Source organism: Ambystoma mexicanum, chromosome 2q (assembly GCF_040938575.1).
Source record: "Ambystoma mexicanum isolate Mex_15411 chromosome 2q, UKY_AmexF1_1, whole genome shotgun sequence".
In the NCBI taxonomy this organism is placed as follows: domain Eukaryota; kingdom Metazoa; phylum Chordata; class Amphibia; order Caudata; family Ambystomatidae; genus Ambystoma; species Ambystoma mexicanum.
The window spans coordinates 246,013,760-246,039,637 of record NC_090924.1 but is presented as its reverse complement, the minus strand read 5'-3'; the positions used below and the strand labels follow the sequence as shown (position 1 = coordinate 246,039,637).

General features: G+C 44.2%; 1 protein-coding gene across 1 annotated transcript in view; it reads left to right on the top strand.

The window, feature by feature from the left end:
• Positions 1-24,838, top strand: part of CYP2W1 (cytochrome P450 family 2 subfamily W member 1) — a 173,249-nt gene extending 148,411 nt beyond the window's left edge. The window contains exons 7-9 of the mRNA XM_069646468.1: positions 9,470-9,657; positions 13,338-13,479; positions 24,029-24,838. Of these exons, the coding sequence (XP_069502569.1) occupies positions 9,470-9,657; positions 13,338-13,479; positions 24,029-24,225 (527 nt within the window). The 3' untranslated portion in view covers positions 24,226-24,838. The remainder of the gene's footprint in view (positions 1-9,469; positions 9,658-13,337; positions 13,480-24,028) is intronic.
• The last annotated feature ends 1,040 nt before the right edge of the window (positions 24,839-25,878 follow it).

The following is a 25,878-nucleotide window of genomic DNA, read 5'->3' as shown; positions in this document are numbered from 1 at the left end:
ATTCCCCCTTCAATGGATAGCGATTGGCCCCTTATACAGACTTTAAACGCTTGCCAAAGCGTGGCCTGAGTTGAGACTGAGTGCTCGTTGATCTCAAAATAGTCCTGCACATATTGCGCCATCGAGTTTTTGTATACTACGTCCCTTAGTGCTGCTGGTTTAAACCTCCATGGCGATCTTGGAGTGGCCTTGTTCATGATTTGCAATGTTAGTTGTATCGGTGAGTGGTCAGAGTAGGTTCTGGGGTATATGTGAGATTTCGTAACCCAGGCCATGCTATCCGTGTCTATTAACCACAAGTCGATCCTGGAATGCATATCGTGGACTGTTGAGTAGTATGTGTATTCTCTGCCAGTAGGGTTTAGCGTTCTCCAGACATCTTTTAATTGCAGATCTGTCATTTGTGTGTTTATTGTCTGTGCTGCCTTGGTTAGTGTTCTGGTTTTTGTTGACGTACGATCTAACTGTACGTCCAGAATTGTGTTGAAGTCCCCACCACATATTACCCGAGCTGTGGGGTATCTCGCTAATTTTTCAAACACTGTGGTGTAGAATTCGGGTTGGTCAATATTTGGGCCATATATGTTCAGAAAAACTATTTCTTTGTCGTATAGCATACCATGTACTATAACACATCTCCCATCGGGGTCGCGTTCAGTCCCTTTACATACGAACAGATTTGTTTTGTGTATTAGTATCGCCACCCCCCTTGCCCTAGTGGTGTAGGTCGTGAAGTATTGATGAGTGCCCCAATTCGAAATCAATTGGTCGCCCTGTTGAGGGCCTATATGTGTCTCCTGGAGGAAATTTATTTTGGCTTTTTGTCTATTGAGGTAAGCCATGATCTTCTTTGTCTTAATCCTAGGTCCCAACCCCCTGACATTCCAGCTCAGAGCATTGATAGTTTCGGTGTTAGGCTTATCCATTATCTATATAGTATTTGCGATGTTGTGTGTCTCTATATGTCTGTATTTTGGCCTGAGAGTTTCTGTGCCTGGTACCTGTGTGCTTTTTGTGCTTACAACCTTGCTTTTTTAAACAATAATCAAACTCCCCCAGTCTTTTCCCTCCCCCCTCCCTCACAGTTCCCCGAACTTCAACCGTGCCTTGATTTCCTCCCATCTTCCCACCCCACATCTTCTCTAGCACCTGCTACAGGGGGGGCAGCTGCGTTTCCTGTGCCCAAGCCATCCATTATTATCAGCGTTGTCTCCAGTTCTGGTCTGTTGCTCTCCTTTAGTTAGCATCTTCGAATCAGCATTTGTGTTATGTTTCTTCTTGTTGTTTCTCGACATCCGTAGTATGCGGCTCCTGACTTGGAGCTGTCTCTTCGCTGGTCCTGTTTTCTACTTGATCATAATGTCTGCGAAGTTGACTCAAATTTCTCCTATTGATTTTACTTCCATTTCAGGATTGACCTTTATTCAGCGGTATGTGCGTCTCTATGAAGGTCGCGGCTTCCTCAGGAAATGTAAAAAAGTACGCCTTATTTTGATGTTGGATCTTGAGTCTGGCAGGGTAGAGCATTGCATATTGCATTTGCCGATCACGCAGCATCTTTTTGATTCCTGTGAAAAGCTTTCTCTCCTGCTGGACTGCTAGGGTGAAGTCTGGGTAGATGTGTATTGTGCTGGTTTCCCACTTAAGCTCCTGTTTTTCTCGTGCAGTTTTTAGGATCAGGTCTCTGTCTCTATAATTAAGTATACAAGCTATAATGGGCCTGGGGTATGCTCCTGGTTTCGGTTTTGGGGCCAATGTTCTGTGCGCCCTTTCCACCATGAATACTGGCGACCATCCTGGTTCTCCTAGCAGTGTTCGCAGAAGATTTTCCACCGCTTTCTCCATCGTTCCTTTAATTGCCTCTTCCGGAACACCTATTATACGGATATTATTCCTCCTTGATCTCGCCTCTAAGTCTTCACACTTAGATTTAACTGTCCCCAGTTCAATGGCCATCGTGGACACCGTGTTCTGCAGTGTTTCCATCTTGTCTTCTACTCCTGATATTCTGGCTTCTACCTCCGTCATGCGAGACGTCGTTTTGTCAAACTGTGTTTTGATGCTTGCAACACTTGCCGTGATTCCGTCCATCTTGTCTGTTAGCGTCGCAAATCCCTGTTGCATAGCTTGGAACACCGCTTGTGGGTCCATCATGGAGACAGCAGGGGTCTGTTCAACCTGTATTAGCATTGCCTCTTCTTCCTCAGGCTCAGAACCTTTCGGCATTGTGGTTGTGTATTTCTCAATTGTACCCTTGTTCCTTTTCGGGCCAAAGCTTTTGGGCATTGTCTCTGGTCTGGGAGCTATGCCGGTGTATGTCTCCTCTGTATACCTTGTTATTATATTCACGTAGCATGGGTTTGGTCGGTGTCTCGATATTCCTTGCGTAGTTCTCTGCCAGGATCGGGGTGTTATCGGCCGACCGGGGGATTTGTTCAAGTCCAGTTCAGTGTGGGTTGCATTGGCTTCACTCCGTGGGGTCGCCGAGGCGCGGGTTTGTGTAGTATCGTGTCACCTCTGTGGCAGGGGGGAGGCAATGTTATTTGCGCCCCTTATTTAGTCACTCTTTAGATGCGGGGGGAGCTGTCCCAAACCCCGGTTTCAATCATCAGTCTCTTAAGGCCAGCACCGGTAGGTCGACAGTCGTCCGCTCGCCCGCCTTCCCAACTCGTCAGTTGAACCGCGGTCCCACCCGCAACCCAGCGGTGACACGCTGCAACGGCTGTGCGGCCTACCTTTCCACTGTGGGCCGGGTTCTCAGATATTCTCCTCTTGTGTGGGGAAGTCGCTTTGTTGTGGGCGGCAGGGGGTCGGCAGGGCGCTCTACGAGGAGCGGAGCACCCACAACATTTCCCTCCGCGCCGAGCGGTCTCCGTGCATCGGGTTCCGCCTCCGCTTTTACTGCTCCCGCCCCGGGCTCCCCCTCTCGATCTTGTGCGAGTGCGCCACACCGAGTCCCACTCAGCTACAGAGTCCCGATCCTGCGAACCGCTGTACCTTTTTTCCCAAGATTTCGTGTGGGTGGTCTTGGTTCACTGAAGCATGTTTCCCTTAAAATTTGTGCCGAACCGGAGCGTATAAATGTTATAAGCAGGCTTTGTGGCCCAGGATATCGCCGGAGCTTACACGGACGCCGCCATGTTGTTCCGTGTGCAACAGCGCCCACCATCAATTGAAGTTTGACCAGGTGGAACCTTAATTCGAGAACACAGTAGGTTAAAGGTTGCTCTTTTTCCTGGTTCTCCCACTCTTCCCAGACAATGTTGATGACCATTCAGGATTTGTGACCGAAAAATAACTCGAATGGGGAAAATCCAGTAGATGACTTGGGAGTGTTGCGCAATACCACGAGGACCCAAGGAAGAATGCAATCCCAGTTTGCATCCGTTGGAGTTGTGACTTTATTCAGTATCTGTTTTATTGTTTTGTTATATCATTCTACCAATCCGTCAGTCTGGGGATGGTAGACCGAAGGTCTGATCTGTTTGATCCTCAGTTGTTGACATACGGATTTCATGACGGTTGAAACAAAGTTCCGTACCTGATCAGTGTCGATTGTTCTGGCTATACCAACCCTGGCAAACAAAGGAACCAGGAGGTTGCACACCTGGGTCGTGCTGGTTCTTCACATAGGAAAGGCTTCTGGGTAGCGTGTTGCATAGTCAACTACCACCAGCACTATTGGTAGCCATGGCTGGTAGTTTCCAGAGGTCCTATGATGTCCATACCGATCCCCAGTAAGCGTTCTTTAGTTAGAGGCTGCTGTTGCTTTGGAGCTCATGGGGTTCTATATGTGCTTGATTATTGGCAGGTAGGGTACTCCTAGCAATACCAGCTTATATCACAATATATCTTCAGCCAGTAGAAGCTTTTCAAACGTTTCTATTGCATTTTCTCAGTACCCAAATGTCCCCCTGTGGTCTCATCATGCGCTAGTTTAAGGACAACTTCCCGGTATCCCCTTGGTACGAACAGTTGTTCTAGTTCGTGGCTTGCTTTGTCGAGTATCACTCGGTAGAACAACCCCTTTTTCTCCTTGAACCATGGTGTAGTGGAGCCTGGTGGTCGCTCAGGGAGGGCCTGTTCCCACACTCTTTGTAAAGTGGTGTCTTTAGCAGTCTCACCTGTAATGGTTGCCTGCTCCCCATCACTCAACCAGTCCGTGAGACAACCGATGGCTCTAGATTCGGTCCATTCTCTTTTTATCGTCCTCACCTCCCGGCGGCTCTTTAAAGGCTGTCTCATTTTGGGTTTACTCACTTCCACACCAGAAAAAGGGGCTTTCGCCCAACCACTCCAGGTCCTTGACACACTCGCTAAATGAAGGAAGGTCAGTTCCCAATAGGACAGGAGATGGCAGCAAAGGCATTATGGCAACTCGCACGTCAGAACTAGTGTTGTTTACTTTTACATTCACTACTTTAGAGGGATAGCACTTAACGTCCCCATGCACGCATTAAATTGGGATTAGTGAACCACCACTTTTTTCCCCACACTTACTTCTGTCCAGATTTGGATGGCCTGTTGGAAGGCCTGGTGGTCTACCAGTGCCTGATGGCTCTGTACTTGCAGCAGCTGCTGAAGTTGAGCGTTTTGATGACCCCTTCCATTGCGTGTCTCCTAATCCCACTGCTGTCACCACTTTGTGGAAGAACGAGGGCAGACAGCCTTGCCTGAACAAAACAAGTAACTTTATTAAGGGCAGGTACTGTATTGGAAAATAGTCAGCTCAGGAAACTTGCTTCAGAATCCGTGGTTTCTGCTCCTGGCTTTGCAGACTGTAGTACTGGTGACTTCTCAGGTCAGCCTTGCTAATCCTCATATGCCCAACGATAGTCGTCTCATTCCCGCCTCTTGCCTCGAAGAGTCACCTGCAGAGATTAGAACGGTCTCTCATCAGGCTATGATTGACTACAGGCTTTATGGGGGCAGTGATACAGCAGACCAATCACAGCCTCTGTTGTAAACGGCCCTCCACAAATCACTAGTAGCCCGCCCCCTTCCATCCTAGTGGGTTGCCATACTGCCTTGTTGTAATGACACTTCCTGGCGAGGAGTCAAGCCCCGCGGACACAGTGTCCCAATGAACAGAATGCACGTGCGGGTGTATAAGCAAGTGAGTGTTCGCCCGTTAAGCTGAATAAGGAACTCCTGACCACCTCTGAAAATGGCAACGGAGAGTTAGGCCCTTGGTCAAAATGGGAAGGAGAATCCCGGTAAAGTTCCGCTCCCTCAAAAGCCCTTGGGTGAGGCAGGACTTCCACAGGTCCAAGAGCGGCCCTTTCAACGATATACCGCGTACGCCCGGGATGCTAGCTGCCCGTGACACAGACACTGTCACAGTCATTTTCATCAATGAGCGATTTTGCATCTCTCAGGACCCATTAGTCTTGCAAGCTGTGCAGGGATTCAGAATAGATTTTGTCGGGATACCTCAGATGTCTGTCCCCATGAGGGAGATCTTGGTGTCACAGGAGTAACATCATTCTCCCAGGAAATTGGAGTAGAGTTCAATAGAAAGAAGCAGGTTTATCCCTGCAGGTGTAGTCAGCAATACTTTTCTGGTGCACAGAAGGGCACAGGGTTTCATCCAGTCTTAAACATGAGGGTTCTCAACAGCTTTATCATCTACCGATATTTAAGGGACATTGTATGTGCAGGCGATCTTCTCATCAGGTTGGCTCTAAAGGATGCCTTCATGACTGTCCCGATATGTTTCGAGCACAGGGAGTTTCTGCAGTTTTACTGGGAAGGAAAGCAGTACTGGTCAAAGTCCTCCTGTTCGGCCTGACTTTGACTCCCTGGTGCTTCAAGGTGGGGGAAGCATATCTGTTCATCAGTGGTGCTCATTTGTTTAGTTTTCATGGATGGTGTTTTAATCATGGCCAGGTCAAAGGTGGATGTTCACTGCCATTTTCTCTTCACTGTTTGTTTTTTGAGAAACTTGTTTTTTGTGTTCAAATGAGTGAAGTCAGAGATAGTCCCTTCCTGTTTGATACAACATCTGCCTTTTCTGATTGATTACAGAGACTACACATTCTGCTTCCATCTAACTAATGTTTCACTTACACTAGCGTAGCCAGGATTTTTTTGCAGGGGTTGCCCTGCACATTATTTAAGTGGGCCCAGGACTGGGCACCCCACAACTAAAGGATATATCATTATGTATTGGGAGGTGTTATTTTTCATGTGCTCCCACAGACCAGGCTAAAGTTTGAACTACGCTAGATATTTAATACTTTTACCTAGTCAGAAGTCACAATTCCACCAAATGCTCATGTCCATTTTCCTAGAATGTAGAATTCGTAGTAATGTGGGCCCAAAAGATAAAATGGGTGAGTTATTTATTTCCTTTTGGAAACCCATCCCCCTGTCTCGTCTCCCATTCTGGCTAGGTGTATCTGATGGGTCATTGCTTGGTCAAGGGTGGACATCTCCTCTTCTGAGTCCATTCAGCTAGAAGAGCAATGGCTTCCAAGGCCTTTCAGGCTAGGGTCAGGCTAGAAGAATTTCTCATGGCTAACGACTGATCGAGGGAAAAGGGCTGTATATCTTTCCAATGCAAACTTGTGATGCATGCTGTTCCTGTAGAGCTGGTGGGACTGTGAATCTAGATAATAGGAAGCCTCTGTGCCTTGGAATGTTGTTTACTCCTAGTTTTATGTAGCAGAGTGGGGATTCTATTAATGGCACTGCAGTAAGTATTATCCTCCCCACTTAAGTCCCTCCCTGTTTTTTTTCTGCATGATCTTCAGCTGCCGGTTAATCGGGGTAGCAGGTCTCTTAGAAGTTGAAGTCTTTGACCTCTGACATAAAGATGTTCACAGAGAATGATAGCTATGCTGGTGTTCTCACTGAAATTAGTTGCATGGTCGGAACAGTATTAAAAAGAGGAAGGGCAAAGGATGGAGGGGACTTTACGGGGCCTTATTTAGAGGGGATGGTGTAGAGAGGGAGATGATCACAGTTTGGATTTATGGGACTTGGAGTCAAGAGGAATCCAGAAGGGTTTTCTTTTTCTCTGTACTGCTGTAGAAAAAAGAAAAATATTGTTGCATAATATTTGCCCCTGGGCCATTAATAGAATCCAGACCTTCTTAAAAAAATAAGGAATAATCGAAATTACCTACATTTGCACCAGTGTTTAAATCAGCAGTTTTGCCATGAAGGTAATATGGAATAGAGCAAGCAGCTAATCCTAATCTTTATCATCTGAATATGTTTGCACTAGGGCAAAAATGAATCACCCTGAGGTTTGTACTTTGTTTCCTGCATAACAAAAAAAACAAATGTGTTTGCTCCATTTGTTTTTATGTTATTCAGCTAAAATTCTAACACAAATGCTTTCTGCTTCATTTTTACCTTCGCTATAATGGATTCGGAAAGGCCTATTTGCCCAATCCCCTATTAATCGAGCAGCAAAAGTGATGCTAAATGAATAATTATACCACAGAGGCGGGAATAAAAGTAGGAGAGATCCAATTCCTCTTAGTGAATATAGAAGCATGCAGAAAAAGATAACATAGGACCTATAACATAATACCACACAGACTCATCTTCAACATATGTGCAATATACCCTACTGATAAACATGTCAATAAAGCTTCTTGTGATAGTCATAAAGAAGACTTTAGTATCTGCTATATTCTTAAAGTCATAAAGAATTTAGTATACGCTATGTTCTTAAAGTCGTAAAGAAGAATATAGTATCCGCTATGTTCTTAAAGTCATAAAGAAGAATGTAGTATCCGCTATGTTCTTAAAGTCATGAAGAAGAATTTAGTATCCGCTATGTTCTTAAAGTCATAAAGAAGAATGTAGTATCCGCTTTGTTCTTAAAGTCTTGAAGAAGAATTTAGTATCCGCTATGTTCTTAAAGTCATAAAGAAGAATGTAGTATCCGCTTTGTTCTTAAAGTCATGAAGAAGAATTTAGTATCCACTATGTTCTTAAAGTCATAAAGAAGAATGTAGTATCTGCTTTGTTCTTAAAGTCATGAAGAAGAATTTAGTATCCACTAGATTCTTCTTTATGATTATCACAAGCAGCTTTGTTTACATATTTATCAGTAGGGAATATAGCACATATGTAGAAATGACTTTAGTAATATGTTAAATTCATCCGCTCTATTTTTTCACAAAGGATACATTTAGATAATGGGGCCCCTGGTGGAGGGCGAGTTACTCTCAGAAATTCTGCCATTCATTGCCACGGATGCCAAGTATTGGTTGCTTTAATAGATGCTTCTTTTATGTTATCCAGGGCCTCATTTTTTCTGTTGAGTAATTTTGACACTGCCATTTTATTTATACTGTGTCCACACCCCCATTTGTCAAAACATATGCCAGTGTAATGTATGGTGGAATACACACATTGAGTTTGTCTAATGATTGGACGATAAGACACACCATGAGATTCTTGTAGTTGGCATAGACCTATTCTGAAATCTATCTACATGACAGTTTGCATATGGTGAACTGCATATATTGAAATGGCGATATGTCTGGTTACACATGTTTTGAACAATGTATCTATGACTCTTAAGACACAACATGGAACCAACACTATAACATACTGTTTCCACTTTTAAGTTCTTCTGGTATTAAAAAAAAGATTGTTGCGTAAGATTGAAAAGTATTCTTCCCAATTGACAGGTTGTGCCAGTCATTCAAAGTGGTTTCTCAATAATTTAACATACACAGTGAAATATTACATTTTCATCCCTTGGTAACTTTGCCAAAGGGAACCAACCTGCACTTCACTGATGAGGCACAACAAGGTCAACACACATCTAGGGTTGCTTATGTATCCGTGCGGGGGTAGGGGGGACGCGGTCTAGCAGTTCAGGCAAGACTGTTCCCTTTGGTTGTGGGACCAAGACTGAATTGCCTATGGCTGGCATATGCAATGACAGAGATGGGATACAAATCAATAGTGTGGAATTCTGTTCAGAGCAATGCCAGTGATTAAGGTTAATTCACACCCTCCACCCATCCCATTTTTGGGTTTTAATTCGCTCCCTAAGAGAGAGAGTATGCACAGATGTACACACCTTGCTGCGTGAACCACATGGAACCAAGATCCACCTCACTGTTACTCTTAATCGCTGTAAGTATTGGTGATTGCAACAGTCTAAAATGTTTCCTTTCATCTAGGCAGTGCAGGGAATTCCTCAGGAGACTTAAATACAGTGGTATCACAATTTACAGAGAAGTAACTGTGAGCTACTCTGGCTTACCCCTGAATTACTCGTGGAAAGAGAAGAGTTAGTGAGAAAGAAGTCAGGATGAATGAATTAGTCATCTGCAGGTGAATTTTAACCCACAGTTGCTTCTTTATGAATCAGTCCCATTGTTTTAATGAAAACAATATACACTCACCGATTATTAGTGGATAATTCAGCAGCAAACATGATGTTCGCTAGCCTGTGATCATTTAAAAAATAAGATTCTTTTCTTTTCTTTTGTAGGAAAGGTCCACAAAGAAATTGATAATGTTATTAAACCCGGACAAGTGCCCAAGGTGGAAGATCGGAGAAACATGCCTTACACGGATGCAGTGCTACATGAAATTCAAAGATTTGCTAACATTCTTCCACTCAACGTCTCGCGTGCCACCAACTCTGATGTTCATTTCCGGGGATACTTCATTCCTAAGGTACCTTATACTTAAAATATGTGTAATGTTGATGCATGGCTCTTGTAACAATTTGTTATCAAGCAGGACTAGCCTGAGTAGGCTACCAGCAGCCCACAGTGCAGGAGAGTTGGTCGCCATTAGTCAAACACCCTCTCTTTTCTAGAGCAAAAAGAGTCCTTTGGAGCAATGTAACACATAGAGGCTGCAAATGGGGCGGTCCCTTTGTCCCTCACAAAGATGGCGTCCAAAGATTTTCCCAGCTCACTTGCATAAAAAAGGCTGCCAAAAACCCGACCACATAGCATGGACGAAGGGGGGAGCAGCAGCTTGTTGATAAATTCAAGGCACTGATGTGCTGAAAACACATATGGGCGTTTAAAAGAAAATCATCACTGGGTAGTACACATTTTTCTCTGTATAAAGATGAACTGGTTGACAAAAGCAGGCAGTTCACCTTATTCACAAAGGTTACCTTCACATTTTGGGAGGCTCAGGCAGATAGCAACAATGCTACCAGCCTGACCCCATGAATATCCCAGTATTAGGAGCATGCATACACGCGAGAGGAGAGCTGGAGCCTGCTCACATCAGCGCACACCAAACTCCAATGCCGGAAGCATCATTTACTGTGACATGTAGTATTGCAAAAAAATTAAGAAAGACAGGTTCTGGGGAAAGGCATTATTCATTTTCAACATATGGCAACCCATATGTTGATGCAGAATACGAGGCATTGGAGCTCATTATAAGTTTGCCAGTATCCTGGTGGTAAACCTGCCAGGATAGCGGAAAACAGAAGTACCGTTGCCAGCACTCAGTCCTGCAGAATTACCGCCGGATTATGAGTGCTGGTAGTCAGTGTAAATCCCCATTCCATGGAGTTCCGTTGGACTCCATGGGCGACTTTGCCAGTATTACCGGCACCTGTAATACTGGTGATTTTTGCTGGTAAATTGTGAGAATGACCTCCAGCTTTCAGCTGGAGGTCATTATGCCACCTAACCAGCAAACCCGTAGTTGGCCGGTGCTGTAACAGGCGGCGGAAAGCCAGTAAGTTCCCTTTCCCATGGAGAATGGGAACCCTCAAGCATCGGCACTGTTAGTAATGGTGAGGATGCTTCAGTGAAACATCTGCCGGTAGGGTCCAGAACTACCAGCATCAGGCCTGCCGGTAGTTCACAGCTCTTACCGGCAGAGTTGTAGTTTGCCGGTCCGGAAAGGGTGCCGGTAACTGTTATTACTGGCACTTCTTTCCAGACTGGCACACTCATAAAGAGGGCCCACATGGTGTCACTATTAAGGTGGGTAATTAATTTCAGAGACACTAACACTGCTATCGTTTCTACTTACAGATTGGAAGGGATCATGTTGGCAACTATGTCATTGATAAGGAAATTGCTCAAGCCTTCTGCCCCTTTTCATAATACAATTCAACTTAACCCCTATTGCACTGCCCTAGCTGAATCTGTGGCCCTCTGAATACCTTTGGTGGACCTTTGGCTCAGATTTATACACGTGGTAATTGCCACTCCTGCATGCGGATATCTAAGTGATTCTGCAGCATTAGGTTATGGCTCTTCCTGCAGTGGCCAACACAGATTTTCGGAAACACTGCATACAGTGTTTCTGAAAATGTGCATGTTAACTTATGGAACCTTATGAAAATGAAATTAATTCCCTGTGTGGGGACTGGCACTGCATTAGGTAGAGCAGGGGATCATCGCGCCACTGCACCACGTACAGTAATGCCCAAGAGGATTAGGGTTGATGCTTCTGTGAACTACAATGCTCAGGGGATGGGAAGGTTGCCCTCTCCCTCGCACATTATGAATGAATGAATGAATTTAGAATGTATAGAGCGTGATTTTGACCCAAGGGTATCTTGGCGCTACTGGGAAGATAGTCGGTGAGGGACACAATAGAAGAGACACCCTGAGAAAAAGCAAGAGAAAAGACCATCGCGCACCTAAAGGAAGTGAAACGTTTTCAGTGCCCTCCTGAATGCCAGATGGTCAGAAGTAGTGCGCCAGGAATACGGTAGAGAATTCCACAGAGTAGAAGCGGCCGCTGAAAAAGCCCTCCCCCACAGTGGCCCGGCATATTGGGGTGCAGATAACAGTAACTGATTAGCCAAGCATAGCTGTCTCGATGGAACATATTTGAAAAATGTGTCGTGCAGGTAGAGTGCCCCGGTTGCATACCAGGCCTGGTGGACAGTACGCAAAGATTTAAATGTGATCTGTGCCTTCACTGGGATCCAATGTAAGCTCAGTAGCACTGAGGCCACAGGGGCAAACTTGGGCAGGCCCAGTGCCAAGCATGCAGCAGAATTCTACAGCACTTGCACACGCTGGATCAAGAATTTTGGCTGAGCAAGTAGAGTGGAATTACAATAAGCCAACGTCCCTGAAATGGTTACAGAGACCACTGTACTACGGAGTTGGGTCGGGATAAACTGGATCACCTTTCTCAATGTGCTTAATTTGAGGCGGGCAGAGCCACACAGCTGGCACTAACCTGTGGTAGCGTGGAGAGGAATGAGGCGATCTTAATTCCTAAATTCCTAATGCGGCAGACCAAAAATCACTGGTCCACAAAGATTGAATATCTGATGAGCAGCCCAAAACCATAACCTCAGTCTTCTCAGCATTTAGTTTTCAGCCAATTGCCATTAATCCAGCAGCCCACACCAGTAAGGCGATTCCTAAGACGTAATGCCACAGAATCATGCTCGGGTCAATTCTCTACACCAACTGCTTGTCATCTGCGTAGGCTTAGAATAGACCCAGTGGGAAGGAAGAAGTCTAGAGCGAGAACATAAATATTAAAGAGTAATGGTGAAATAGCTGAACTCTGCAGAACCCCGCAGCTAAGAGAAGAAGGAGCAGAAGAAACAGGAGGAAGAGAAAGTACTCTAGAAGCCCCCCCACACTATTTGACCACTACTGTGCACGGATGCCCCAAGGCCCAGCACATTTCTTTGCATCATTGACAACAGTTTTAAAAGAATGTGTGGGCTGGGGTTTTCCAATTTGTACCTCCAACTATTGAGTAGGCGTACATAATTGGTAGGGTTTTCAGGGTGTGTTTCACCTCATAATTAGGCTACATTTACTGCACACAGTTTTCTCAAAGGATGTCACATGACGTGTACACTGATATGCCTCAAATTTGGCAGGAGGTAAAAAACCAGCAGTACTGGAATCACTACTTGTTTCTAACATCACCGCCATGTTATAATTTGGGCCTATGTACTAAATCTTACAAGGAGTTTTTCTCAGGGAAATACAGAACAAGCACCACCCCCTTAGGATGTGAAGTCCCCAATGAGTGACATATAAGTTGCTCTCAGTCATTCACAGGCAGTGGAGGTGAGGGTAGGGGTGTCATATGTTGAATGTTTGTTAACATGTTGTAGTATCCTGTGTCTTCCCTGTCTGAATGGAACCTTGGGTAACGGCCTTTTCTGCGGCCTATTGGAATGTTCCCTGAATGTTCTGTCCTTAGTATTCCATGTTTGCCAGTTGGTGAGAGTGTGGATGCCCGGTATCTCTGTCCCCAACTTACCTACCTGTACTTGCCACCTGAAGGTTCTGGTCTTACCAAAAAGGACACTTACCTTCCACTACCGTCTCATGGTCATCCTTAGAGCGCCAGAATATTGAAATATAACACGCTTTCTTTTTTTTTTATACCAGGGTACAGAAGTAATCCCGTTGCTGATTTCAGTGCTATATGACAAGTCCCAGTGGGAGACACCATACACCTTCAACCCCCAACACTTCCTAGATGAGGATGGGAAGTTTCTCAGGAAAGACGCCTTTCTGCCATTTTCTGCAGGTAATGAGGCAGTTGGAAGCACATCTTAGTATTTTATGATCTGTACACGGTGTGAGCCTGGCTAAAATAAGCTGGAAGAGGAGGCCGGTGATTAGAGTACATGCCCACTCCACTACTATCATCAATATGTTGAACATTAGCTTTTACAGACGTGCAGACGCTTCTATGGCCACTGCAACAGCTTTCTGGTATGGCCAAAGTGGATATTAAGGCCTTGGCAAAATGTTAAGGCAAGAAGTGGTTAAACAGGAAAGACAGGGCTCTCAGGTTTCCCCATGCTATGTTTGAGACCGCCATCCTGTCTTGGTAGTCCAACCATTCAAAGGAAAAAATCTAATGGGTCTGGCCTTCTCGCCCCCATGACAAAGGGAAACTTGAGAGCTCTTTAAGGAACTGAGTTTTAGGGTGTTTGGTTAAGAGCAAGTGACCTTACACAGACCTAATGTGAACCAGAAAAGGGTTCAAGAGTCTGTTTCATGAAAAGAAAACCCACAGATAACCTTCACGCTTTTTTCTCAGAGACTGTGGTTGCAGATCTCAAAAGGCTTACATTTATTTTGGAAGAAAATGTGGCTGAGTCATAGAATGTTCGGTCTAGGATTCAGGGGTCCTCAGACTTAACTTTTCACTTCATTCAGAGATTGTGTTGATGTGTTCTCTTCCGATCTTTTCATTTTTAGGAAAAGGTGAGCCACTGTGTTTTGTGTGGTTGGCAATCACATCAGCAGGTACTTGGCAACACACAGATGTGCTCTACTGGCAGAGTCCAGATGTGACAGAGAAAGAGACATAGTTGCCTGAACTTTAACTGAGACATTCAGAGAGGCAAGAATACACTTTCGGTGCTGCGGGGAAGAAAATCACCTTTTCAGCACTGTGCTCACTTAAAGATTCATGGTCACATTTTCTTTGACCACTGGTACCAATTATTTGACCAGTGGTGAGGATCGGGGCAGCTACTAAGCTCAGAATTCCAGAGTGATCTAGTAACCAGGTGCTGGCAGGCTTGCCCATCACCAATAATCTCTTTCTTATAGTGTAGTATTTTTAGAATATTTTCCCGAATCTATAAATTCACACCTAAGAGAAAGTTTGAAAAGGGGTCTGATGCATTTCCAGTATCTGAACATTGCTTGAACACCAATTGACTGTCATTGGCAAATTGTCATACCGTGACATATAATGTGTTTGATGAATGGGATTAGGTAGATATTAAAATGAAGTGGTGGTGTAGTAGAGCCCGGGGGGACTCCACCGTCTAGTTGCCAAGTGTCAGATTGATATGAAGGTAGAAAGACCACCTGCGTTCTGTTGTAAAGGAAGAATTTATTCCAATTCAAGACTGCCGCCTGGCACCTGCATCATGTGCTCTGGAGAGTTGAATGACATGGCTTACACTACTGAAGGCAGCTGAGATGTCCAAAACCACAAAGCTCCCTGGCAATGTCCCTATCTGCCTGCCGTCATAAATCATTTAGGGTTGATGTTACCACTGACTCCGTCTCATGCAGTGGTGCTTAGCTGATTTGCAGATCGTTCAAAAAAGTGTTAAATTCAGAAGATTGTTGCAATTGTACAACCACAAGGTTGGAGTGGGCCCGTGGCCCTGGCGAAATCGTCCCTTGGGAGTGGGGTCCGGTTTCTGCCATGCCTCGGCCGGTTTGAAAGAAAAAGAAAATGGAAAAAAATATATATTTTTTTTCAATTCTTTTTTTTTCTTTCAAAAAGCCTTTCATCCTTCTTAGGTCGATAAATGAGTACCAACACAGGTTGGGTGATACTGTATGCATATTTGTTCTATAAAAAAGACCTTAAGAGTAAGTGCTATACAATAACATATTATCATTTGGCCTTGGACGTCTGCTTGGATTCACAGTAATTTAGTGTACTTAGAAACAATGCTATTTGATGCCACTTCCTGTTTTGTCAAGGAGTGAAAGGTTGTGTTTCATCGCTTCCCGGGATGTCACTTTGGGGTGGGGTCAAATGACATCACTTCCGGTGATGTCTTCAGAGGTCAAGGGTCGTGAGGCGAGGGGTGGGCCACTTTTTTGAGGCAATGAGTGGGCCACTTTTTTTTGGGTGACTGGGCTTATTTCTTGTCCTAGTTCTACCCTGTCCAACCATATGGGTGAGGAATTAAGCTAGATATAGTGAGTTTGATATCTGTCTAGAGTAAAATCTGTTAGGGGATTAGCTGAACGGTTTTTCATGAGGGGTCTTAGTGGGGCACATTCAAAGACAGCAGGACTATGTTGCATATATATATATAATTTAATGAAAACATTTTTGGGCCTCATTACAAGTAGGGTGCAAAGGGATACCGGGCACCGGAAATGACACTGCTTTTAGCAGGCGTTAAGGATGGGACCCGCAAAGGGACACCAGGGTCAATAACGGTACCGTAATTTACGGTACCGTTATTGCCCCCTTCCCCCTTTCCATTGAGCCATATGGGGGCTCAAATGGGGAATGGCCCTGGTGAATGGGGAATTGCTGGTCCCTCTGACCTCGGAATGGACCGGTAATTACTCCATTCACCAGGCCGGAGTCGGAACGATTTTGGAGGGAGCCATGCCGCAAATAGCAGTGTGGTTACCTCCAAAGTTGGAATGAGGCCCTTTGTTCAAGGGACGTTATGGTTAAGTTGCACTAATAAAAACCTATGAAATTCAATGGAAAAACATTGTTACAGGGACGTTATGGTTATAAGTAAAACCGAAAAACCTCTGAAATTCGCCAGCTATGGTAAACTAAGCAACCATAACTTGCGCCACCACAGTGCACTGCTAAGACTAAGACCCAGGACATCAAAGATGCCATCACAAATGTCATTGATGACATCACTGATGACATCAAATGTGAAAATAATGTTGATGAAAAGTCCCTACCTACAAGGGGTTGTTGTTATGTTGGCAACAAGATGTCAGGGGTGATTTTGTAATGTTAAACATGTAATAACTAGCTAACAATTCAAGACTTACTACACACTTGTGCTAGTACAAACAATACATATGAAGACCCACAATGCATATAAATCAGAAGCACAGACAGGGAAACTAAAGTAAGGAAGAAAGAAACAGCATCACCAGAAAATGTTAATAGCATTAAAGTTTATCTTCCTGTATACAAATTAATTGTGTGTTTGAGGCCCGCTATTGCCCCATTCATGTGCACCATGAGCTGAGACCAAACCCTAAGGAAAGTACTTTAAGAACATACGACAAGGTTAACGTTTTGATGTAAATCACCTTTTGAATTTTAATATTCTGATTGTCAGTGAATAAAACCAGCTGGCCTAGATTTGTCATCTCTTTAACCAGGTTTTTTCAGGTAATTTCATGGGTTTTTACCAGTGCATGCTATTTTCCTACAACTTACTAATATCATACTTAGCCAATAAGTAATATTTCTGTCCAATTTACGAAGTTTTACCTTAAAACTCTGCCATTTCTCACCTTGTAGCATCATTTTTAACTCGTCTATACACTTTTTGCAACTTTTTCAAATAGGTTTGCATCCGAAGATGGCCGGGAACGTCTGACTTAATTGCAGACCTTCTGGACAGTGCCGCGTGACCATACCCTTGCACATGGCATGGTGACGTGTTTGTGAAGGCGTCTGTACTTCGTGATCGTATCTGTGCTTCGAACACAATTCAGAACTGCATTTTCTACTGATCTAGGAACTTTCAACTTCAGAATTTCCCTTGCACACCTCCTACATCTTTTCATACTCATTATCCATTACCAATCTAGTACACAGTACATACTTGGAAGAATTTTATAAAAACTGCTAGTTATCCTAAAAATGGCATCAGTTATTGCCATCCCTCCTCCCCAAGAGCCACCACCACCAGGTGGTGGACCTTCACAACAACAAAAAAGTGCAGTACTTTCAAAGACAATGAAGAGGACCAAGAAGATGAGGTAGAGGAAGTGCCTACTTCTAGCACCAAGATTGAATCATGGGTGTGCCAGTTCTTTACTACTGTTGGGAGTGCACCAAAGGCTAAAGCTACCAAAGTGAAATCCACTAAGTGCAATTTAGTACTCAGTCGCAGACTACATGGACAGTACTCCCACGGGACCACCTCCATGCTCTACCACACCAAATCCAATGACTGCAATGCTCTCAGAAAGGTTGTTCCTTTCTCAGCAAGTAGTAAGCTGTCTTCCTCCACCTCACCTTCCTCAACAAATACTGTAATCACACAGCCTGATGTCTGCGGGCTTTGGTGCATTATAAGTAAATAAATAAATAAGGAGGGCTACGGACCATTATCGTCCATTGCAGCCCGTGAAAATAAATAAAGGGTAAAGGATTAAGGCCATTAGCACCCCTGGTTCCCAAAGCGGGAACCCTGGGTGGTAAAACATAGATTTGTCTTCCTATAGCGGGGCGCCTGTGGCGTCCCGCTGTAAGAAGGAAGGATTATCCTTCCTACAGCGGGACTACTGTGGCAGCCCGCTGTAGGAACGAAAATCCTTTTCCAAGACAGCCAACATGGAAAGAGAAGATGGGGGTCCGTACACAGCCCCTCTTCCCTTGCCATGGCAGCCTGCAAAACCCTATGAACATATTACCACAAGCACTTTTTTCCCTTTCAAACCTATCCTACCTTCGAATAACTTTAGCACATATCCGGTCCCAGGTAGACATAGCCACTTTAACACCATTTTTCGTCCCTAGAGGTCATGGCCAGTAGCCAGATTGTCCGCGTCATGGCCTTATCCCATGACCCAAACACTCTGGCTACTGCCCACGGCCACAGGCTATACCTCAGTCACCAAAGGCATATGACTATTTTGTGTACCTACATTATGACACTTGTCAAAAAATAAAACACAGGCACATTTGCAAAACCATGCTTTAATGTCCTTGCCAATGCTCCTCATGAGTTTGCTTGAAATCCGCCCATGTTTTATTTTTTAAAAAGTGTCAAAATGTATGTACATACAATAGTCATATAACTTAGCCCCAACTTGACAAAATCCATTCAGTCTTTACACAATCATTGAAGGTTGGGTCTATAATCTTTCTCAAAACATTTGTACACATTTGTCAAACAGCAACAAAGTTAAAAGCCATCTAAAAATGTTGTGACCCCCCTCTAATTTCACCTCCTCTTGAGAAAATCAAACCAAACTTTAGAAAACCATTTATATCTAGATCCAATATTGTTTTGCCAAAAGTGCAGATTCGTCAAATGACACCACATGTATATGCCTTTACAATATTTTGGGACCCCCCCTCTAATTTTGCCCCCTCTTGACAGAATCCCACAAAACTTTACAAAACCATTCAGAATTAGTTCTAGAATAAAACTGCAAAATTACATGCAGTTTCATTGAGTGGCGCAAAAGCTATAAGCCATCCAAAAACTGCTTTTCCCCAACCCTGTAATGCAGGAATAGGTACAGATGTCCTAGGACATCTGAAGTGTCCCTGAACACCACAGGATTGCCCCAGGACATCTAGAGTGTTCGCGGACTTTTAGGGAGGCGGGGGTGAAACAACCCGTTTTTTGGCTTCTTATGGCTATATCCAATCCAATCCTCACCCCCCCCACATCACCAGAGATTGCTTGTTGAGTTTGACAAGTGCAATGCTGCTTTTTTTTAATGTTTTCACTGTGCTGTCCGCAGACCACAAAAAAGTCTGCAAATCCAAGATGGCGGGTGTTTCAGGAAAACCGACGCATTTCACATTTTCTCACCACCCAATCAGCGGCCGCGTCCCAGTCCGTGGACCGAACAGGAAAGTGAGTCCGTGGAGCGGACATAGATACCACACATTTTTTTGCCTTACATTTAGGTCATTTAAAAAAAAACTACTGGACGGATTTACACCAAATTAACTAAAGCACGCTTTTGGGACCAAGCCACCGCTCCTGCCGCAAATTTGGTGACATTTTTTCTCCATTCAGTCTATGGGAAAAAAAGAAATTTGGGGACCCCCACTATAACTTTGCCCCCCCTTGACCAAACCTCACCGAACTTTGCAAATAAATTCAGAGTGGGTCAGATACTTTTTTTGCAAAGTTTGATGCGGATTCGGTCAGGGAGAGCAAAGTTATAAGACGCCCAAAAAGTGCTCTTCCTATGGGTTTAGCAACTTAACCATAACTACATGGCTGCTACCGCAGGCCCACACTGTATCAACTACAATCTTAATCTTAATACCTCTTTCTGCTAGTCTGTGTGCCACTTCGCTCCAAAAACGCTCAATGACCGGGCATGACCAAAACATATGTACCATGATGGCTTGAGTTCATTGTGTTTCTCTCTTGGAATATATCAGCAGTCAACCTGAAATGGGGGCATTGGGGATTGGTAGATCTTCCTGGGGAGAAAGACGTATGTCTATTACCGGAAACATGGGCGCAGATGTTTTTGTCACGCCTGGGTACACGTGGTTTACCACATTTGTATGCAAGAGTACCCTGGCAGAGCCAAAGATAGGCTTCTGATGCTGGTAGGCAATAATGAAAAAGTAAGGCCCAGCATTATAATGAAAAAGTAAGGCACAGAATTGTAATGAAAAAGTATGGCACAGCATTTTTTGAGACCCAACAACACGTCATTCTGGGTCATCAAACAATGTTTGTGGTCTTTGGTAATGTAAAAACAGCCTTTGACCCAGTACCTCATGATAATCCATGGAGAACTTTAAGGGGAAATAGTGCCACAGTGGAATTGCTGAAAGCTATTGAGTCATTGTAGTTCAATACCTATGCAGTAATACTATAGGGCCCTCGGGGAGAAATGAACTATTGTTTCCCTGATTTTGCAGATGGGAGACAAGGGTGTGTCTTGGCAGCAGTGCTCCTCGCCGTATACATAAATGGCATTGCCACAAATGTTGCCTTTTTAAAGGGGCAATGCTCCTCTGTTAGGTGGTGAGAAATTGGAAATTCTCCTTTTTACAGGTGTCACTTGGTTAATTTCTAAGACACCCAGTGGACTAGAACACCAATGGAACCACTGTGCTGAGAAGGGCCTAGGGATCATGTCTACCAAAACATGATCAATGTCACATAGTGTTTAACACCTGCCAAGGTTACGCATTTTATTGGAAGGTGTCCTTCTTGACCAAATAGATTGCTTTGATTACTTTGGAGTTAGTTTAAGTAATGACGCAAAATGGGGAGGCAAATTCTAAAGAGTGATTTAATTTGAGTTGGGCAGGCAAGAGTCCTTGGGATGTTTTAAAGATTAGAGAGGGCAAGGCCCTCCAACCAACTTTGGAAATCTATAAAGCTTAATTCTATCACAAGATTTTAAGGTGTGGAACTCTCGGCCCATAATGATCTTTCATCTATTAAAAAATCTAAAAATAGATTCCTTAATACATGTTTGGGACTCCTTCTAAGTACACCAACAATCCCTTTACAAATTGCGGTGGGTAGTGACCATATGGCCAAGTTATTTTGGGTTAGCATCTGGAGCTCCCTAACTCTGGCAAAATTAAATGCAGCACTGAGTGATTTCCTCGTTAGGTGCTAGATCACTTCTCTGGGCCATAAATGGGAGGGGAATGTTTTGTGTTTAAGGTCTACCCTGTTATTGGGATACCCCCTCTGCATGGAGGAGGGGTTATTGAAGTAGTTAAACAGGCATACAACTCTTGGGGCCTCATTACGAGGTTGGTGGTAAGGGGTTAACGGTGCCGGTAAAGGTGCCGGAGCCGTTAACCCCTTACTGCCCTATTACGAGGTCCGCTCGCGGGACCCGCTCTGGATGCCTGATTTTACCAGACGTCCTTAGCGGGTCCCATGAGCGCCCCAGCATGCTAACAACGGGCCCGTCATTAACGGGCTGGTTGTTAGCATGCTCCCCATTCCCATTGAGCCCTATGGGGGCTCAAGTGGGAATAATGGGGATGGTCCGGGTCCGGGTTCCCTGAATGGGGAAATACCGGGCCCTCCAAGGTCGGAATGGCCCGTTATTTCCCCATTCAGGGAACCCGGACCCGGGCCCAGGTTTGGAGGCAGTCATGCCCTTATTAAGAGCATGGCTACCTCCAAACTCGTAATGAGGCCCTTGGTGTTCAAGAGAGTGGATGAGCAAGAAGAAGCCAGGACATTTACAAATGAATTGTTTGAGGTTAACCAAACACTGGAGGAATACCCAGAAGCATAAGTTTCATCATATGACAGCATACCACTTTCTTAATATTGTGTGGGCATTTCCAGCCTATGAAGGGGCCAGAGACACAACAGTCCGCCTTGAATTACTTTACCAACTTTATCTTAAACCATGGAAGCACTCGTTGTTACTGACACCTATGCCTTTACAATATGCACTGCATGATTTAAAATACTTCCACGGAGTCATCTCTGCTTATCATGGAATGTCAATTACTGTTCCCTCGCATTGTCAGGGCCAAACTCAGCCTTTCATCCTTCCGAGGTCGATAAATGAGCACCACACACCGTGGGTAATAAGCAGCGCTCAGATGCCTGAGGGTTCTTAGCACTATATCAAAATACAAATTGTATTGCTCGCTCCTTTTAGTCACATGTTTGCGCAGACAACGGTCTTTCGAAGGGCGTTCATCCACTGCAGTGCTTCAAAGCTATGTTAATGGCAGTAGGCGCTATACATATATCAAATGACATAACATAATATATTGTGAGCAATCAGAAGTGCAATTTTACTAACTAAACTGACATAAATTCTACTTGTTAGTCTTGGTAAAATTACATATTTTGAGGGTAGCCTTGAAGAGAAGAACTCATTTTCACGGCACTATCTGTAAGATTAGTGTTGAGAAATGTAAATAAATTGAATGAACTGCTATTATTGATATTTGCTGATTATAATTATGACATGAATTTTGTCTTCTAAAATATGGTTATTTTCTCCTTCCCTTTTATGAGATTTGGACGTTATCAAATGCTGAATGTTTTTAATGTGGCTTTATTATACATGTATGTATGTATGTATTTATTTAGTTAGGTTTGGGATATTTTGGATGGATGGAATTCAGAGTAAAACTGTGTTGTTGTAGAGACCCTGACCTTTCAGGTTATAAACTGTGAAGTGCAGAATAAGACCCCTTTGGCGTTCTTCAGTGAGCATGGCCCATCCTGGTGTAGGGCCCAGGTCAGATATTCAAGGCACTACCCCAGACCTGAAAAGATCAGTAATGGATTATCAGCTGGCATTCTATTGGTGGGTGACTGTAACACACAGACACATGCCTAACAAAGAAAGATGGGCATGCTCGCTACCTAGAACTTAATTCATTGAGGGCCAGGAAGAATACAACTAGCACAATACCATTCATTGAATGCACATTTCGTTATGCACTTTATTCTAATACAGAATTCTCTTAAAACAAGCCCAAGACCTTTCGCAGTAATGGCTAACTCAGTGCCCAAGTCTAACTGTCAATTCATAGCACTTTTCTCCGAAAAGGTCTTCAATATAACACATCCCTCCTACCCCAAAAAAAAGAAAATATAAAAAACACTTGATTTGATCACTTCAACTCTTGCTTTCTTATCTTAAATATTTATATTTTTATGTGTATTGTTGTTTCTTGTGATGCACAACTCGCCCTTAGACCTCTGTGTATACAGCATCCTTCAAATATTCTGCCATCCAGCAGGGCTCACAGAAACTTAATATTCATTCCTTCCATGACATGTTTTTCCAATTTGATGTTAAAAATACCACCTGCATTCAATTGGTCTGGCATGCATGCCTCTGATCGTGATATCTCTTTAGCTTGTGGTTTTCTTTCCTCACTCCCATTCTCACCATTGCCTCCTTCAAATTCATGACCTTGGTCCTTTCCATCCACCTTCATGGTATAGGTAGGTCGGCCACAAGATCCGCCAGTTATGTGGTGATGGGGGTGCCAAAGCAAGGTGGGTGATAGGTAAAGAGAGTCAAATTGAAGTGTGCAGGCGAGAGATTTTTAGGAGCATAGGTAGTTCAAACTTCTGAATTGCAATTTTTAAATGAAGTAGGACAAGCTCCTGAAAAACTGCACTGGGTCTTCTTACAGTCAAGAAACGATCATGAATACAATCAGTTTTAATGTTGCTATGAAATTGACTTCCTTCCCACAAAACTAGACCGCCAATTGTGTGTTTATTCATGCAAACATTACTGGGTAACGGATGGGGATGTGTGATGGAGGTCTTTCCAAAGATGGTCTGGGGGAGTGGAAGAACATTGGGAATTGCAGAGACTCTTTAGCTTCCTAGGAGCAGTTGCCTTCCCCAGAATATGATTTAATAGGAGTACTCGAGTTTCCTGGGCAGAAGGGACATGGAAGAAGGAGGAGTCTCTGAGAGGTGAGATAGGCTGGCCTTTGTCGCGCTACTGACGCGTCCACTGAGCGCCTGTTCCGTAAGGTTTTGCTACCCTTCTAGATCCCAACAGAAAAGGTTGAATATACAATAATCTCTATCCACTGTGTTTGTTTTCAGTGCAATATTAATCTTACAGAATAATAAAAGAAATAAGTGAAGCGGATGAGCAGTCGAATAATAGCAGATTGATATAACATCTGCGTTTCTTTGCTTTTGCAGGGCGCAGAGCTTGTGTGGGAGAAAGCCTGGCCAAGATGGAGCTGTTTCTCTTCTTCACCGGTTTGCTTCAGAGGTTCACGTTCCACCCGCCATCTGGTGTGACTGAGGCAGACTTAGACCTGACTGCTGAAGTGGGCTTTACCTTGACCCCCGCGCCACACTGCATCTGCGCAGTCGCCCGTGAACCAATGGCATAGACAAGAAGGGGAACTAAGGACTGTGGAGATGTCCAAGTGAACATTGCGTGCAGCGGGGACATTTCCATGTTCTACAAATGCCATGAGGAAATGTGTAACATTAATGTTCGGACAGCGGGCTCGATTCGCAAAACATTTCTCCAATTTAAGCATGCAAGTTAATGAGAATATGCAAATTGCACATGTCTCCTTTCACAACATGGGAATGCTTCACTACATGAACATTTTGTCTAAAGGGAGGTGGCCAGGCAGTAGTTGACACCCTTGTATATCCTGCCCTGCTTCACAAATGGATTGGCTTGCCACCACGATAGCTCCACAAGTTCATCGCCTGCTTCAGAAGTTTCTTTGACCATTGGCTACAGGTGTGAATCATGGCATGACTGATTTAACCCTTCATCATTGTGAGGTTGATTATTTGAGAACTAGTCAATTGGGTAATGACAAAATATATTACTATAGCACTGGCATAGTACACTATGTAAAAAAGACATTGGGCCTCATTACGACCCAGGCGGTAAGTTACCGCCTGGGCCGTGACTTTACCACCATGGCGTAAACTATGTTTACGCCATGGTGGTTGGCGGACTTACCGCCCCATTCCGACCTTGGCGGGGCGGTAAGTCTCCAATCCCCATTTACCCTTCCCCATTTTTGCCCCATAGGGCATAATGGGAGTGGGGAAGGCGTTAATTACGCCTCCGTAAATTACGGTGGCGTAATTAACTCCATGGTCCCTTAGCGCCATGGATTTTAGCACCTGCTAAAAGCAGGTGTTAAATCCGCCATGGCGCTAAGGGACCTCGTACTCAGGCGGTAAGGGTCGGCGCTGTTTACGGCGCCGTAAACCCTTACCGCCTGAGTTGTAATGAGGGCCATTATGTTTGCATAAGCCTTCTCTGCAGATCCGCATTGCCCTTCATCTGTTTGGAGCCGATTTCGAGGAAGATAAGGCGGGCGGGGTTCATTTCTGATCCTTGCATGGGCCTCGCTGCCCTGTACGTTTGTGCTCATAAAGCACATACACCTTGGGGTCGTTATTTACATGTCTTCCCTTCATCAGTAGTATATATGTACTCGCTCCCTAAACCTACAGTGCTTCCTTATGTCAGTGGGCCTCTGTTCCTCCGCCCTTGTGGGTGCTGAGGACTTATGCGTAACCAAGAGTGAGGTGCAAACTTGCTGCTTAGAAGTTCCTTCATTGAGGACCAGGAAGCGGAACACTAGCACGGGGACAGTAATTGAACTCAGATTTACTTCTGCATTTTATTCCAATACAAAGTTCCTAACAAAACAATCCAGAGAGCTGGCACAGTAGCGGCTAAATCCATAACAATACACAAAACACATTTACTGTATACACCATTCCTCAAATATTCCACCACCCTGCAGGCCTTGGAGAAACTCCATATTCCTTCCCTGGCATGTTTTTTTTCCCATTTTGATGTTAAACATACCAGACAGACTCACTCGGTCCTGCATGCATGTCTCTGATCATGATATGTCTTTAGCGTGTGGTTTTCTTTCCTCAATTTCGTTCTCAACATTTCCTCATTCGAATGTATGACTCTAGCCCTTTCCATCCAATTTGGGCTCATTATAGAGTTGGTTTTCCTCAAACTCAAGCTTTCAAAGGGAACAGAATGCTGGTTA